This window comes from Phyllostomus hastatus, unplaced genomic scaffold (assembly GCF_019186645.2).
Source record: "Phyllostomus hastatus isolate PE091 unplaced genomic scaffold, TTU_PhHast_1.1 phas_scaffold_39, whole genome shotgun sequence".
In the NCBI taxonomy this organism is placed as follows: Eukaryota; Metazoa; Chordata; class Mammalia; order Chiroptera; family Phyllostomidae; genus Phyllostomus; species Phyllostomus hastatus.
The window spans coordinates 7,311,681-7,330,097 of NW_025334028.1; the positions used below are offsets into that span (position 1 = coordinate 7,311,681).

Here is an 18,417-nt window from a genome sequence, read left to right on the forward strand (position 1 = left end):
ATTCTATGTTGCCCTTTAATTTATACTCCAAACAACAATGTGCACATGTACCTGATTCCTCACACATGTATTGCTAAATATATTTATCCTTGCTAATCTGGTAGATGAAAGATTGTATTTCATCCTAATTTTAATTTGTGTTTCATTTACCTTGAATGTTTTTGAGCATTATTTCATGTTAAAAAATCATTGTTGATGAACATTTTTTTTAGTGAATTAACTGTTTATGCCCATTAGTAATTTTTTTTGAGTTTTTGTCCTTTTCTTGGTGACTTATAAAAGCTCTTCATTTAGTCCTGACCAGCTTGGCTCAGTGAGTTGGGCATCATCCCACAAAGCAAAAAGTCACCGGTTCAATTCCCCATCAGTGCACATGCCTGGATTGTGGGCAAGGACTTTGGTTGAGGGCATGCGAGAGGCAATCGAGCAATGCTCTCCCACTCTTTCTCCCTCCCTCCCTTCCCCTCTCTCTGAAAATAAATAAATAAAATCTTAAAAAAAAAAAACAAACCTCTTCATTTATGTACAAAATTTAACAATTTTTCTTCCCAATTTATTGTCCCCTTTTTTGACTTTGTATATGGAATTTTTGTCTTGCAGAAACTTTAAGTTTTTATATAGTTAACTATATTAATCTTTTTTTATGGTCTCTGGGTTTTGTTGACTTGCTTGGAAAAATCTTTCGTATTCTGAAATTGACATATTTTATATTTCCACATGTTTTCTTTCAGTACTTTAGGTTCTCAAATCATCTGGGCTGGACCCTTTTTACACTTAAGCGCTTTTGTTTATGTAGGTGATATCTGTTGATTACTGTATTAAAAATTGAAATGAGAAATTTAGAGTATTTTATTAATTAAAAGTAGTAATAATAGATCTATTGTATATAAACAGAAATAACACATTTTAATAAATAACCATATTTGCCAGAGCAAAAAATGTTAGGAGAATGGAATTGTTTTAATTTTAAAAATCTTTTCAATGTTCAGTTTAAAAGACAAAACTGAATTCTTAAAGGAACTTTTGTGCTCAACCTATTTGTCATATGTTGTTTTAGTGGAAGTAAATGAAAAAAATCCAGCCTGGGGCATGTAGTTGGAAAGAATAGGCATATTTAATTGCTTTTTCAGATAATTGTGGATATTATTCTTTGATACTATATTAACTAGACATGTAGTATAGTTTCTTACAGGTTAGTTGTAGTGTGGCATCTGAAACCATAACACTGAACACTGCACTCTGTTAGGATCAAGTCTTGGTCTGTCTTGCCTGTTTTTTTTTTAAAGATTTTATTTATTTATTTTTAGAGAGGGGGGAGGGAGGGAAAGAGGGAGAGAAACATTCATGTGAGAGAGAAACATCAATCATTTGCTTCTCACAGGCACCCCAACCAGTACTGAACCCAGAACCCAGGCATGTGCCCTGATAGGGAATTGAGCTGTCAACCTTTCACTTTGCAGGAGGATGCCCAACCAACTGAGCCATACCACTCAGGGTCTGTCTTGCACTTTGAATGTATATTTTACACATGTAAGATTTTGTACCATTATATATTGGTTGTTTGGAAAATAGTGGTTTACTGAGTTACTCAGAGCTTCCAAATATTGATATACTTACTTTGTTATACAATATTAAAATATTTAAATATATTACCACTAATCTCATCAGAAAAACCTTTAATTATTGGAAAGCTCTCAAGCTCATGGTGGCAGATTGAAGTTTTGAAAAATTCCTATTGTTTTGCTGAAAACTTGAATATTATCGGGGACAACAAATATTGTTGATAATAGTGACAGGCCCACTTTGTTCATTTTTAAGAATATGTCTTCCAAATACCCACATCTGAAAAGCTGTAACTTGTCAGTCATTAATTTATGTAAATGGTGTTCCATGAAAAAAAGGACTAGTTCAGCTTGCAGTGTTTCCTGGGGACAACCATTGCACTTCCTTTTGCAGCAGAACTGCTTTATGTGCATTTTCCGTTTCGTCACACAAATATTAAAAAGACATGTTTTCAACTATCAAGATTTAATAAAAATAAATTTTTACTGCTGTAAGGACACTTTAAAGTGAAACTATATTTCTGTTTTGACTGTTGAGTGTGTGACACAATATATTTTTGGCACCCATGTCACTGCCTTGATTGGTGCTGTGGTGCCAGTAGTTTTAGCTAGCCACCATTGCCTTTGTACCAGCAGTGCAGGTGTCAAAGTAGTGAAAAAACGCAAAGGGTGTCTTTGTGTTACAAAGAAAATGTTAATCTCACTGATCCCTTGAAAGGTCTTAAGGACCCCCTTTGAGAATTGCCACTAAATTTAGGGTTTCATTTTTTTATCTTCATCCTTCCTCCTAGTCACTGCCTCCTGCTCTTGCCCCTTAAAGAGTAATCACTAGTATAGATTAGTTTTGTCTAGTTCTTACTTAAATTTATCTATAAATCCTAATTCATTTGGATTTGTTTTAGTGTAAGGGATGAGATAGGGAAATTAATTTTTTTTCTTAAAAGGCTAGTTGTTCGAACTAGCATCCTTTATTGAACAGTCCATCCCCCCCATCCCCCCCATTGATTTGAAGCACATTATAGTAGATTTCTGGACATAGTATTGTTTCTTTAATTAGCCTCTCTGTTTATGAACATACTGGTACTCTGTTCTTTGAATTACTATAGCTTCATAATATGTTTTGTTATCTAGTAGACATACTCCCCCTTTATTACTTTTTCCAGTTTTTTCTGAATTTTTGTCATGTTCATTTTCTCTCTCACACAAATTTTTGATACATCATTTTAAAGTTACTTGTGAGTCATTATGACCTCCCTTCCTTATATATTATCATGCATCTTCTAAGAATAAGAACATTTTTGAACATGATTATAATAGTATTATCTTTCCTAAAAAAATTAGTGGCAATTCCACTGTAGAATTTACCATTTGGTCTATCACTGTCCGAGTTGTCTCAGGAATATCTTTTACACCTGCCTTTTTTCTGCTAAACAAAGAACAAATTCACATGTGGTATTTGCTGATTGTCTTTTTACTCTTCAGATTTTTTTAGTCTAGAATAGATTCCTCACCCTCAACACAAGTTTACTGAGATACAATATAGTTAACATACAACATTGTATAGTTTTCTCACTTAAAAAAAAAGTACTGATTTTTTGAAGTTGTGTGGAATGTTCTTCATTCTAGATTTGTTTGATATATATTGTTTATTCATTCCTTAATCCCAATTACTTTCTCTAAAGTGTAAGTTAGCCAAAGATTTGATTAGATTCCAGTTACATTTTTTTTCTAGCAGGCATGCGTCACAGTGATGCTGTGTCCTTGAGCAGTTGCCTCACATTAGAGAGCACATAATGTCAGGTTGTGCCACTGTGAGTGATGCTAAATTTGGTCATCTGGTTAAAGTAAAAGCTCCATTTTAAAAGTACTTTGTCCTCTTTGTATTTCATAAATAATTTCTGGGGTGCTTCTTTGACACTACGAAAATTCTGTTTCCTAGCTTCCTTTCACCCTGAAAGCCTCTTGTCATGTTTTTTCCTAGCAACCAGCCACATCCCCCAAGCTCCAAGCATAATCATCAGTATGTATGTTGTACCTGCTTCTTATATTTACATAAATGAAATCTTATACTGATAATATACTTGTCTTGTTTCCTTTGCTTAACTTTATTAAATTTATCCATATTGTTACATATAGGTATAGTTTCTTCATTTTCATTGTGTGAATATGCCACAATTTATCCTATTGTCTTTGGGTAGTTTCTGATTGGCTGTTAGGAATAGTACTGCTATGAACATTTTTGTATATTTGACTTTGATTTTTATTTATTCAGTGTGTTACTTAATTACTGTCCTTTTTGATGCTCAAAATTGTCCCAAATATGACTAAATAATGTCTTTTTGACATGGCCCCATTAATCTTGGAATACTTGTCTGCATTGCAGCATAAGAAGACACTTTAGGGTTATCTTGTATTCTTCCTGCCTCGGACTTGAAATCAGCTATTTTTCAAGGATCCCTAGTTTCTTTTAACGGGGATACCAAGATCAAGGTGCTAGATATGCTCATTGCCACTGGGTGTTAGGCCCTTTCAGAATACAGAGCTAAAAATATATTTAAAAAGAAAATTTGTTCATTGTACTCTTTCAATTTTTTAATGTCATCAGTTGTCATGTAATTTTTCACCATTTAAAGATCCTTGTGCCCTGGATGGGTAGTTCAGTTGGTTAGCATGTGATCCCAATATGCCAAGGTTATAGGTTTGATCCCTAATCAGGGTATAAGAAGCAACCAGTGAATGCATCAGTAAGTGGAACAACAAAGTCATTGTTTCTCTTCCTCTCTCTCTATCTATCTCTATCTCTATCTCTCTTCCCCTTCTCTCTCTCTAAAATTAGTAAATTTAAAAAGTCAATAAAAGTTTTAAAAAAATGGAGATCCTTGAAAATCTAAATTGAACCTATAAATGTTAAGTTTCCCATTAGAGAAATATTTGTTCATCTTGTATAAATTATTTTATTCCTACCAAAGAAATGCATGTTCATTGTAGAAATACAAATAAGTGAGAAGAAAATAACAATTAGCTGTAATTTGAACCACTTGTAGGATTTTGGTGTATATCCTGTTCTTCACAAATGAATATACCATTGTTTCTCATTATTACCTGTTTATGAATTTGCCTACTTGCTAAAATTTGTCACCCCAGAGTCAACACTTGTGCTTTCGTAGTCATTTGCAAATATGTGCAGAAAAGGAAAAGATTGGAATCATCCCAATGTATGTTTTCAGCTGGAGTTGAATAAGGCAGTGCTCTCTACCTTCTTGGTTTCACTTTCGTACTGTAAAGTTCCTTTCTGTGGGCTGTTAGTAGCGTATTTTTCACATTTTTGTGCTTTTCTATGGTGATTTTGATGCTTAAAGTGGCCCCTAAGTATAGTGCTGAAGTACTCCCTTGTGTTCTGAAGAGAAGAAAGTGTATGATGTGCCTGCTAGAGAAAATACATGTATTAGGTAAGTGTCAGTCAGGTATGAGTAACATAAAACAAGGCTGCACGATGGTTAGCTGACAAACATGTGACCAGAGGTTCAGAGAGACCTAACCCTGTATTCCTATAGGAACAGCAGTTGAGTATTCACTAATTTAGTGTTGGCCTCAACTTTATAAAACTGCCACAAATAATGAAACTTGTTTATTTTAGTAGGCAAAATGGGGTCATAAGAAAGATTGTTTTTCATTGATGAAATAAATAGTGAGAATATTTGATGTTCATTTTCATTTGTTTTCCTTAGGACAACAGCGTTCTCGAATGCTAGCTACTCTCTTTAAGGATGAAAGGTGCCAGCAACTTGCTGCTTATGGGATCCTAGAGAAAATGTACCTGGATAGGATCATCAGAGGAAATCAACTTCAGGAATTTGCTGCCATGCTGATGCCTCACCAGAAAGCAACTACAGCTGATGGTAATGATCATGTCTTACAAGTATGTGGTAGTGAATATTTAGGTACATGCTAGTGGAAAGTGTGTTAAATTTTAAGCATCTTGATATTTTTCTGTAACATTTTAACTTAACACTTTTTTAAAAAAGAATATTGACTGAAGATGAGTATCATACACTCATAGGGGTTTGATGTATAAAAATAGCCCTATTGGAAAGCATTTTGTAGAATTATGCATTTTTGGGAAACTGTAAGGGAAGTAGAGTTATAGACTAGGCTTATTGTGCCTGGTTTTTAAAAAAACTCAAACCATTTGCTAAGTACCTAAATTAATCTTAAACATTAGTTTGCTTAATAATTATCCAGTCTAATTTTAGATATATAGCAAAATTTGGCACAGTAGCTTGGCTAAGGTTATTCAGGGTAAAATTGTTTCCAATAAGAACAGAACTTGTTGTCATGTTTCCACACTAAGGGATGTATTTGCTTAAGTTAGACTGTGTTTACCAGGAAAGAAATTTTTAATAGATGCTTGTTCATAATAACATCAGTTATTTTATAGGTTTTAAAGTAGCTTATAACAATAACACATGATAAAAATATAGACATAGACCATCAGAAATGTGGAAAAGATTAAAATAAACATTCAGATCTGTTAGATTCACTGCTTTGGATTTACTTTCATCCTACTGAAGACAATTTATCTGTAAAGAATCATTTTTGTAGGATTCGGCTAAAAGGTGTACACTTCACCCAATCTTACTTCCCTGAGTTAAACCAGATTGGTGAAGAGATTCCATTGACCTTCTGTTGAATTTCTTTCATTTAATTTTACTTTAAGAAGGAAACCAGTCGGAGCACTTAATATCTTGCTCCCTGGCATACGTCATCATTTTGGCTCAAATAAACTTTTTTTTTTTAAAGATTTTATTTATTTATTTTTAGAGAGGGGAGGGAAGGAGGAAGAGAGGGAGAGAAACATCAACCTGAGAAACATTGATTGGTTGACTCTCGTGTGTGCCACACCAGGGACTGAACCCACAACCCAGGCATGTGCCCTGACTGGGAATTGAACCAGTGACCTTTCACTTTGCAAAACGATGCCCAACTAATAAGTTCGACCAGTCAGGGCAGGAAACCATTTGATTTCTATCTGGCTAAAGGAGATATTTTTTCTATAGGTTATTCTTTATGCAATCCTGAGGAAAAGTTCCTTTCTTAAGATTAGTTGTAATTCTCCTGAGCAGTTGGATTTTTGTCTTATTTAAAGACACTGTGAGTTGATAAACTGATTGATATTCTTAATTTGGTTGGCTGCTAGAAAGCTTAAAATTAACTTGTTCTCCTGTAAATACTGTGTGTTTTGATTGTTGCTACTCTTGTTTTTCTTTTTTAAATTTAAATTTCTTGTTTTTTAAATTATTAAATTTATTGGGGTGACATTGGTTAATAAGATTAGCTAAGTTTCAAGTGTACAATATTATAATACATCATTGGTATATTGCAGTGTGTGCTCATCACCTCTTTTTTACTTTTAAATGCTCTTCTGTGCATTCTTTTAGGCAGCTTTAAGTTCCTTTTGCAAGAAGATGTCTGACAAAAAAGTTAAAAGCTAGATAAATAAGAAAAAGTTTCCATAATTGATATAGTTGAGCTTCAAATTTGACTTTGAGCTTTCCAGCTATGAAAAGAAAAAAAAAGATGTAATTAGTTACATAATTTTTTTCTAAAAAGAGGGATACTCACTAGATTCTGAGAATGAAAATGATTCTCAAATTTGTCACATAGGATTATAGAAATAGGGCAGAGGTTTTTTCTTTTTCATTTTAGATCCTGTTGTTTTTCTTGTTTATTTTTATTTTTCTTGGATATTTTTATTTACCATCATTACAACTCTAGGCTAGCAATCTTTTTTTTTTTTTTACATTCATTATTATTTTGTATTGGCTTAGGTTAGCAATCTTGAGACATAGTATATTCCCAGAGTTGTAGAACATTACTACTCATCTACTTTCTGCTCAATAGACTTGCCTATTTTGGATATTTAACATAAATGGAATCATATATGTGAGGGAGGGTCCCCCCAAAAAATGGAATCTATTTATAAAAAATTTTGTATTTATTCTTACATGTTTAAACTTAAGGCAGCTTCAAAGTACTCTCAATCTAATGTAATATACCTATTGAGATTTTTTCCCACTGCTCAAAACAGTTTTTGAACTTGCCAATTTCAATAACCTTTTACTGCTTCTGTTGTTTTTTGTTTCACCTCTTCCACATGGGCAAAACATTTCCCTTCGAGGACCTTTCTCATCCGGGGAAACAAAAGGAAGTAAAATGAAGTCGTTCTGGCAGAGATTGTGTGAAGGGGGGGGCATGGGAGTCATGCTGTTTTTAGTCAAAAAGTGCTGAACATTCAACTCAGCACATGGTGTGGGCAGGTGAGTTTGTAAATCCTCCATCATGAAATGGGCAAATGTGTTGAAAGAGTCTTCAAAAAAAATTCACTGAAGCTGAACGCAGCCTCTCACAACAATGCCAGTTGGTACACTGATACAGATGTATTACCACAACAATCACTTAGCAGGGGAAGCCTGTACTACAAGAGGCCCCGCTCCAGAAGATAATTCCATTTTTTTGGGTCCCTCCTCATATGCATGGCCTTTTGTGACTGAATTCTTTTATTTAGCATGATGTTTTTAAGGCTTATCTATTGTAGCATGCATCAGTACTTCATTCCCTTTTATTACCAAGTAGTATTCTATTATATGAATATACCGCATTTTATTTCTTTATCAGTTGATAGATATTTAGGTTATTTTTTACTTTTTTGGCTACTAATAATGCTGCTATGAACATTCATATAAAAGTCTTTGTATGGCCATAAGTTTTTAATTTTTCTGAGTGTATACTTAGGAGTAGAGTTAGGGGTCGTGGTGACTCTTTAGTCTTTTGAGGAGCTGCCAGTCTGTTTACCAAAGTGGCTGTTCCATTTTACATTACTGCCATTAGTGTCTGCAGGTTTCAGTTTTTTGTATTCTCTCCCACACTTGTTATTATCTGTGTTTTTGAATTACCCATCCTGCTGGGTATGAAGTAGTATTGATTTTCATTTCCGTGAGGGCTAATGTTGAGCACCTTTTTGTGTATCTTTAGAGAAATGTCTATTCAGATTATTTGCCTTTTGTCCTTTTATTACTGAATTGTAAGATTCTTTATATATTCTAGATCTGATCCTTATCAGATGAATGATTTGCAATTCTCTCATTTTCTGTTCTTTCTTTTTTGATGGTGTCTTTTGAAACACAAAAGTTTTAAATTTTGTTGAAGTCTAACTTATCTGTTTTTTTTTTTCTTCTATTGCTTGTGCTTTCAGTGTTGTACCTAAGAAACCATTGCCTAATCCAAGGACATGAAGATTCTGTTTTCTTCTATAAGTTTTCCAGTTGTAACTCTTACATTAGGTCTTTGATTCATTTTGAGTTAATTTTTATATATGGTGTAAGATAAGGTCTCATTTTATATGGATATCCAGTTTATTGGGGCAACATTTTTGAAAAGACTATTACTTTCCCATTGAATTGTCTTAGCATACTTGTTGACAATCAGTTGTTGCTAAATGTGAGAGTTTATTCTGGATTCTAAATTCTGTTCCACTATTCTGTATGCCTGTGCTCATGCCAGAACCACAATGTCTTGGATGCTATATCTTTGTAGTAAGTTTTAAAATCGAGAAGTGTGTCTTCCAACTTTGTTCTTTTTGAAGATTGTTTTTGCTCCTCTTGATCCCTTGAATTTCTATGTGTATTTTAAGATCAGCATGCCAATTTTTGCAAAGATGCCAGCTGGATTTTTGATAGGGATTACATTGACTCTGTAGAACAATTTGGGGAGTATTACTATCTTAACAATATCAAATCTTTCATGTTTTCCCATACATTTAGGTCATTATATTTGAAAGTTGCTAAGAGAATAGATTTTAAAAGTTCACATCATAAGAAAAAATTTTGTAACTAGGTAAGGTGATGAATCTTACCAAAAATTATTATGGTAATCATTTTGCAACATGTACATATATTAACTCATTATGTTACATACCTTAAACTAACACCATGTTATATATCAGTTAAATCTCAATAAAACTGTAAAGAAAGAAAAAAGAATTGGGTGAACCCAGCAGTCTAACACCTTCAGGATGGGGCCTTAGGTCCAGAACTTCATCAGGCCCTGTATTACCTCATTTAAGGGAAGATGCTATACATGAAGGGTTAGCTTGTTCCTACATTCTGCACATTTTTCACATTTGCTTTAGAATAAGGTGCTCATGGAGTCCCCAAAAGAATAGAGATATTTCTGATGAGCGATATGTATTGACTTTATTAAGCTTACAGAACAGGTTGCATGATTGTTTTTGCTGCTGTTTGCTAATAAGAGTTAGCTTATAGCAAGAAAAGTTATAAATCTGCTAGCTAGCCTAAGGTAGCAGACCTTCAAACCCAAAAGGTTAAATTCACTCAGCTGGTTAGTAATTACTTGCCAATCACTCATTTTCCAAATATGTTATTTATATTTAATTGCATATTATTCAAGCTGTATTAAATAAAGCACTTGAGTTATGTTTAATGTTTTGATAGGCCCTGGCTGGTGTAGCTCTGTGGATTGAGTGCCAACCTGCGAACCGAAGGGTCTCTGGCTTGATTCCCAGTCAGGGCACGTGCCTGGGTTTTGGGCTGAGTCCCCATTTGGGGGCTGTGCAAGAGGCAGGCAATTGATGTATCTCTCACAGATGGATGTTCCTCTTCCTCTCTTTCTCTTGCCCTTCTCTTCTCTCTAAAAATAAATAAATCTTAAAAAAATTAAGTTTTGATCGGAATAAAGACAATGATTATGATTTATTACCTGCTTAGAAATTTTCAGAAAAAGGGATGCATTTTTTAAGAGTATAAAACTAATTTCAAACTTATGACTGTCTTATTTATATTTATTTAAGGTTCTAGCATCTTGGATAGAGCTGTGATTGAGCACAATTTGTTGTCTGCAAGCAAATTATATAATAATATTACCTTTGAAGAACTTGGAGCTCTTTTAGAGATCCCTGCAGCTAAGGTATTTTCTTGTTTCCAGTAAATAAGAGAAGAGACTAAACTGTTGATGTAATGAGAAAATAAAATATATAATTTTTAGATATTGGCAACTGCAACAAAAATACACATAAAAAGCCTCAGAAAAATGGAAATAAATTATTTGAATGTTAAAATAGTGCTGTAGTGGAATTGTCTTTGATTTTGTTTATATTTTATGATAAAGTGACATAGAATAGAAATCTTAAAAGGTTTCCAGATTATGATACCCATTTTGTGAGCATATCCTTGCTTAGAGTCTTTAAATTTGATAGTGGTTTCTGATTTCTGACTAACTAAAGATTTTGATAGATGCCTTGTTACTTCTATTTTCTGCCCTTAGATTGGTTAAATATTTCTTCTCTTTGAGAAAATAACTATGGTAATACACCAGGCTAGTCTATTGTAACTTCTGTGTTTGATTTAACCTAAAAAGTTGACTGAGTTATTAGAGAATTAATTTCATTCTTTGTAACGATAAGGGTTTAGTTAGCTATGTACAAATCCAGACAAAGTACCAATAGTATTAAGATGGTATTTCAAGTATCACTTATAAAACATTCTCTTAATTTTATAATATTTAAAAATATTTTTTTGTTTATTTACTTTTAGAGAGAGGGGAAGGGAGGGAGAAAGGAAGGGAGAAAGAGAGGGAGAGAAACATCGATTGGTTGCCTCTTACACACCCCTAATTGGGGACCTGGCCCACATCCTGGGCATGTGCCCTGATTGGGAATCAAAACTGCAATCCTTTGGTTCACAGGCCAGCACTCAATCCACTGAGCCACACCAGCCAGGGCAGAAATATTACTTTCTTAAAGAGTTTTTGGGTGATAAATGCCGTGAAAATTGAAATGAAATAAAATGAGAAAAACTAGGATTTTTTTTTTGAGGTGAGGATCCCAGTGAGAAAAAAATTGTTAATTTGATTTTAAGCAGAGATAAAAATTGGTAAAAGGGCTAGTTCTTGTTCAAAGTCTCACAAGCAAAATATATACCAGTTAATTTAAAATAATGATAGTGGATTGTTCCCAGAAAGAATTGGGTTGATATAATAGGAAGATTTTTAAGATTTACTCTTGTAATGAATGGTAGATAAATACATTTGTAAGCTGAGTGATGGTTAGCTAAACCAAGAGCTTTCAGTTGTCTTATCAAGTGTGAATGTGTTAGAAAAGATAAATAAAGTGTCTGAGAATGAATTTATTTTTTATTTAAACAGGCAGAAAAGATAGCATCGCAAATGATAACGGAAGGACGAATGAATGGATTTATTGATCAGATTGATGGAATAGTTCATTTTGAAAGTAAGAAGTTTTGCTTGTTTCTGTCCTAATGAAATATCAGTGAGGTGTTGTATATTTGTGATTAATATATGTTGAACAATTTCCTTTGACCTAGAATCTTATTATTAGAATAGGCTTATTACCCAAATAATTTAAAATATAGTTTTTGTGAACTTATATTCATAGACCTGTTTTATGCAGCATTTTCTGTGCTGTGGGAAAATTTAAAACTAAAATTTTCATTCGTTCATTTACTCATCAAACATTTATTGAACACATGCCATATAGTGGGCATGACAGCTGCATTTCCGATTCAGCAGCTCATTAAACTAATGGAGGTAGGTAAGTAAGTAGATCTCTTTACTTTCTCATTTTCTAATACCTCCTCAGCCCATATTCCTACATCATTTACATTGTGGACTTTGCTGTGCCCAGAACCATTCCACTTGTAAAATTTTAATTTGAAATATTCCACTCCGACAATAACCATTTTCCTCTCTTTCTAGGGGTCTGTCTTAGTTACTTGCCCTTCAGCACTGTTTGACTGGATTGCAGCCTCTTGTCTGTTGACTCTTTTACCTTCTTTCAGTTAGCCCAACCCTTTTTTATCTTTAATGTTCTTCCTATCCAGCTTGGATTCTGATTCATTATTCTTTTACATATGCCCAAAACACTTGTCTGTCCTGTTCTGGCTGTCCAGCAAAACTTCACCTTGAACGAACCTATTCATCATCTTTCCCAGGCCTGTACTTAAGTAGCTAACTGATGTTGAAGGGTCAGAACACCAGACAAAGTGACCACCATTGCCAATTCAAGCTCAAGGGTCTTCAACACTACCTGGGATTCTTGTTACATTTTTTTAGTCTGTTCTTTTTCCTACTCTGCAATGATTATTTCAGATTTCTTAAATCTCTGACGCTTCCCCTTCTATCTCAGCAGATGCCCTTGTTTCATATTTCACAGAAGAAAAAAAGCTGTCAGTGTGAGATTATCTTCTTTATCAGATTCGTAAGATTCATAAATTTATAAGTGTTAAATATAAATCTAATTCTGTCTTTCTTCCTTCATGTTGTCCTGGAGATGGTTTTTGTTTCCCTCTCCAGCTTTTTTTTTTTTTTTTAAGATTTTTATTTATTTATTTTTAGACAGAAGGGAAGGGAGGGAGAAAAAGAGGGAGAGAAACATTAATGTATGGTTGCCTTTTGAGTGACCCCTACTGGGGACCTGACCCCTAACCCAGGCATGTGCCCTGACTAGGAATCAAACTGGCAACCCTTTGCTTTGCAGGCCAATGCTCAGTCCGCTGAGCTACCCCAGCCAGAGCCCCTTTCTAGTTTTCCACCTGTGTTTTGTTTTGGATTTCTTGTCTGCTGCTGCCATTATCCCTCCTTCCTAAACAATTTTACAAATAAACATTTTTAGGAACCTGAGCTTGGGAGTTATTTTTTGTTTTCATCCTTTTTCTGTTGGCTTCCTTCCATCAGTTTTTTTTTCTTTAAGATTTTATTTATTTCTAGAGAGAGAGGAAGGGAGGAAGAGAGGGAAACATCAATGTGTGGTTGCCTTTCATGCTTTCCCTACCGGGGACCTGGCCTGCAATCCAGGCATGTGCCCTGACTGGGAATCAAACCAGCAACCCCCTGGTTCGCAGGTCAGTACTTAGTCCACTGAACCATACCAGCCAGGGCTCTTTCCATTAGTTTTAAACATACTTGGGTTTTAACAGAAATTCTTTTATCTTTTAGGCTCATTTTGACTTTTAAACATATTAAATAGAGTTGATTATTTACTCCCTTTTGATACCTCCCCCCCACCCCCATCATCTTGATTTTTGTCCTGTCCTTCATCTCGTTCCTCTGATTTCTTTCCTTCTTCTCCAGATATTCTTTCTAGTCATCTTTGTAGTAGATTCTATAAGTCCTTTAAATTTAAATATTGAGGCTATTTGGGGCTTGCTTCTCAGCCTTTTCTCCTCACTCTACTAAGTTTCCCTAGTCAGTTTCATCTATTCCCATTGTTGTTGCCTGCATAGAATTACCATCTCTATGCAGGCAACACTTGTATATACTTTTCTAGAGTAAATCTCTCTTCTGAGTCCCACATGCAGTGGTTCTAATTGATTTTCAGGCATTTCATACCTGATTGTATCATGGGCAGCTGCCAAAATGAATTCATTCTCTCTCCTTTCTTCCTGCCTCCCGCAGTAACCAAACAGCCCACCAGCCGTCCAGAAACCACATCATTCACTTTCTTCGGCATTCCTTCTCCATCTTTCCTCTTCTTTGTTGGCTAGAATCCTTTCAATTTCATCTCCTAGGTGTATCTGGAACCTACAAACTTTCTTTCATTTCTTACTGTCACCAGCTTATTCTGAACCCCCATAACCACTTTTGGGCTTGAGGAATAAAGATATGAGAAAAGATATAGATATGAAGAAAAAGAAGCTCCTAACTTTTTTCCTCATATCTATAATTGCTCCTTTCTCATGTAGTTGACCTAGTACAGCCAGAGTAGAGTGATTATGATCTTTTAAAAATGCAAACAAAAAATTTTAAAAATTATTAAATTGTTACTCTGTTTCTTGACACTCTAATGAGTGGCTTCCCATTGCTTATAGAACAAAGTTCTACAAAGTTTCCAAAAGGTTGTCTATATTTTTTTATAGCTTCCTCTTTCCAATACAACCAACCACACAGGTCTTTTTGGTTTTTTTCCTAGTGTTGTAAATTCTTTCCTATATCAAACATTTTGAAGTATTCACTCCTTTCCCCAGTCTCTCCAACCAGTCACCAAGTGAACAGACAACTTAAGTTAATGTATACCAACTTGTTAGAATATGGAATATTTTTCTAATTTTCTTAGATTTAAAAAAATACAATGATATATATGCTCATTATAACAAATAAAGCATTATAAGAATAAATAAAGGATGAGTTAATAAAATATTTTTACTTCTACTTACATTCCTCTATCTCAGCTCCCTGACATAACTAATATTAGTCTACAGTCTTGTGTGTCTTTCTACATGCTTATACAGATGAGTAAAAACATATAGAGGTTTTTTTAGGTTGCATCATATTTTAAAGTAAATAATGTTTTTCAAATTATTTTTAAAAGTTAATGTACCTTGGACATATTTTTAAATCAGTAGATATAAGTCTCATTTATTTGTTTTAATATTTGTATAGTATTTCATAGATTTCAACTATTCATCTGTTGATGGGCATTCACTTGGTTTTCTTGTGCATATCTTTGTATATTGATACACTTAGTTCTATAGAACAGTGTCTAAAAAGTTGTATCCCTTGTTGCGTCAAAGGATATATGTATTTTGATTCTTAATAGCTGCTATTTGCTTTCTGGAGTGATGTAGCCATTTACACTTCCACCAGTATGAGAGAATGGCATGTTCAATAGCTAGATATTATTCCTCTTTTGTATTTTGCAAATTAGTATATTCTTGTTTTATTGTGCATTTCTTTGGCACTGGTGAAATTTAATATCATTCCATGTATTGGCCATTAGTATTTTCTCTTCTGTGAACTGATGTTACTTTTTCCTGTTTTCTTCCTCCCACACCTCTCCCAAAATCAGTTTGCTGTAGCTTTTGGTTTAATGATAATTTTAACTGGGTTCATTTTATGTGTTACAGATACTTTTCTTGTTCTGTCAGTTGCGTTTCTTTAAGGCAATAACATACCATAAACACATTTAAAAAAATTTTTTGTAGCCAAATATGTCCATTTTAAATTTTATGACTTGAGTTTCCTATATTGAATAAGAAGGTCTCCTAAACCGTGGTGTAAACTAATATTTTTCTAAAATTCTTCTAATATTGTTCTTTATTGTTTTATATTTAGAAATTTAATCTGTCTACAGCTCATTTTTGTGTATAATTTTAAGCTGTGGTCTAGTTGTTTTTTAAAAGATGCATAGCCAATTATGCAAGTATCATTTTTAAATAAAATACTTTTCTGATTTTTGATACATATGTTAGGTTCTATATAACATATTTGGATCTATTTGTATACTCAATTTAATTCTACTTATTTCTAAGACTATGGTAATAAAGTTATAGTAAATTTTACTATTTGTAGAACATCTCTTAACCTCTCACTACTATTTTTTTAATCAAAGTTAAAGTTCACATAACTTAAAATTAATCATTTTAAAGTGAAAACAATTCAGGTTCACAGCATGCTTACAATGTTGTGTAACCACTGTCTCTACCTAGTTCCAAAACATTTTCATCTCTCCAAAAGAACATCCCATGCCCGTTTAGCAGTTCCTCCTCATTCCTCCCTCTCTCCAGCCCATGGCAACCACTAGTCTGTATTCTGTCTCTGTGGATATACCAATTCTGGATATTTCATAAAATAGGAATAATACAATATGTGACCCTTTGGCTTCTGTCATTTAACATGATGTTTCCAAGTTCCATTCATGTTGTAGCATGTAGTCAGTAGTTCATTCCTTTTTAAGCCTGGATAATATTGCATTGTATAGATATACCAAAATTCTGCTACTGTTTTTTATTTTCAAAATTATAATATTGTCCTGCTTAGAAAGTAAAACAAAGAAAAGGAGGATTGTCTTTGCAATCTCTTTAAATTTACATATCAATTGAAAAGAACCAATACAGTGAACTTATTTTTTTTAAAGATTTTATTTATTTATTTATGTTTAGAAAGGGGAAGGGGGAGACAGAGGGAAAGAAGCATCAAGGTGTGGTTGCCTCTTGAGCACCCCCTACTGGGGACCTGGCTTGCAACCCAGGCATGTGCCCTGACTGGGAATGGAACCAGCGACACTGGTTCACAGGTCGACGCTCAATCCACTGAACCATACCATCCAGGGCGAGTTATTTTATGTTAAGTTACTTATGTTCTTGATGAAGATTTACAGTTCCTTCATCATTGATTCATGATGAGTTGTTATTTGTTTGCTTTGGGTTTAAATATTAAAATAATTTATTTTTGAGAGTCAAGTTGAGACAGCCTGGAATATATAAATAGATCTATTTTCCCCAGTAGATGGCAGTGTCTTACAAGTCATTGGTGATAGCTTCACTGAAGCTATCTTTTTATTGTGGTGGTTGAGGTTGGTTGGTTGGTTTTATTTTGCTTTCATGAATAATAATTGTGTGTACACATTTTTTATTTTAAATCATTTTGTGCCAGTGATTTAGGTAGTTTTCTTAGCTTTTAGTTTATTAGCTTAACTTTATTAGCCAATATTTTTGGAGTAAACTTTTAAAAAAGTAATATTTCTATATTTATTTTTTAAGATATTTGCTGTGAATGCAAAGGAGTAATTTCAGTTTTTTACATTATTTCTTTTTTCTTTAGCACGGGAAGCCCTGCCAACGTGGGACAAACAGATCCAATCGCTTTGTTTCCAAGTGAATAACCTTTTGGAGAAAATTAGTCAGACAGCACCAGAATGGACAGCACAAGCCATGGAAGCCCAGATGGCTCAGTGACACCTTGTAGAACTACACCCTTTTCCATGTGGTACAGATTAATTTCACTATCTCTAAAACATTTGCATATCTATTTCAATCCCTTTGATGCTGGATTCCTCTTAAAGAAGACATTATTAGAGCAGGACATACAAACATTTAAAAATGTAGTTCCCATATATTCAAGGTCTCTGTGTATCAAGCTAACTCAGATGTTTTGAAAGCTTTTACTTTAAACAGAGTAAGTGAAATATCTGTGGCTAAAAAGTTTGGGATTTGTGATAACTTTGTAGTCATGTAAAACTGAAGTGCTTTGTGACTCTCCAAATGTGGTTATTCTAATAAATGGAGAAGTGAGCCAAATTAAAGTAGTACTTTGTTTTTAATTAATGAGCAGTGGTTTTTCTTCCTTTTTCCTTTCAGTTAAGCAGATAATTTTACCTTATGCTAGAAATGCAAAGATAAGCCATTATGCCTTTTCTCCAGGAATTCATAATCACTGAGCCAATAGATAATGAGTGTAATACTTATATATAGTTGTACCAAGTACTGGTGCATTTAGCAGAGAAAGATCAAGGAAGGCTCCTCAGAGAGCATTCTTTCAGCCTAACTTTATAGAGAAATTGGGAAAAGACTTTCAAAAAAGCTTGTGGGTGACTGTCAGTTTCAGCTCCAGCACGTAACAAGCTTGCAAATTATCACTCCACACAATATGAAGATAGTTGAAGAGACTGAAAGTCAATGGCTTTTATTAGCTACACCACAGAATTGAGGTCACAGAGCAAAGCACTACTCCAAAAACTGGAGAGACAGGCAAATAGAATCACAGTAGCAATTATCTTTCTAGAAATAGAATTTACTTGAGCCAGTAACAGAGGTGAACAGTGAAATGGTAACTGACAGATTACCGGAGTCCTACTGTAGACTAGCTTGACAGTTAAAACCCCAAGTGGCCCACTCTTGGAGAAACCTCTATACTTTCTAGAATTTACTCTCAGAAACCACATAAGTTCTCATGATTAAGATCAGGGATTCCTCTGTATTTTACACAGATCATGGGAGAAGAAAGTAACTCTTTGGAAATAGCACCCAGATCATTTTCCATGATAAAG

The 18,417-nt window shown here is 34.0% G+C and overlaps 1 protein-coding gene across 2 annotated transcripts in view; it reads left to right on the forward strand.

Annotated features, from left to right (window-relative positions):
- COPS4 (COP9 signalosome subunit 4) overlaps nucleotides 1–17,668 on the forward strand; it is a 41,887-nt gene extending 24,219 nt beyond the window's left edge. The window contains exons 7-10 of one of the 2 annotated variants that reach the window (XM_045820205.1): nucleotides 5,291–5,461; nucleotides 10,429–10,544; nucleotides 11,781–11,865; nucleotides 17,193–17,668. In XM_045820205.1, coding sequence (XP_045676161.1) covers nucleotides 5,291–5,461; nucleotides 10,429–10,544; nucleotides 11,781–11,865; nucleotides 17,193–17,326 — 506 coding nt within the window. In that variant the 3' untranslated portion in view covers nucleotides 17,327–17,668. The remainder of the gene's footprint in view (nucleotides 1–5,290; nucleotides 5,462–10,428; nucleotides 10,545–11,780; nucleotides 11,866–17,192) is intronic. The other variant, XM_045820208.1, reaches the window with a different exon arrangement.
- The last annotated feature ends 749 nt before the right edge of the window (nucleotides 17,669–18,417 follow it).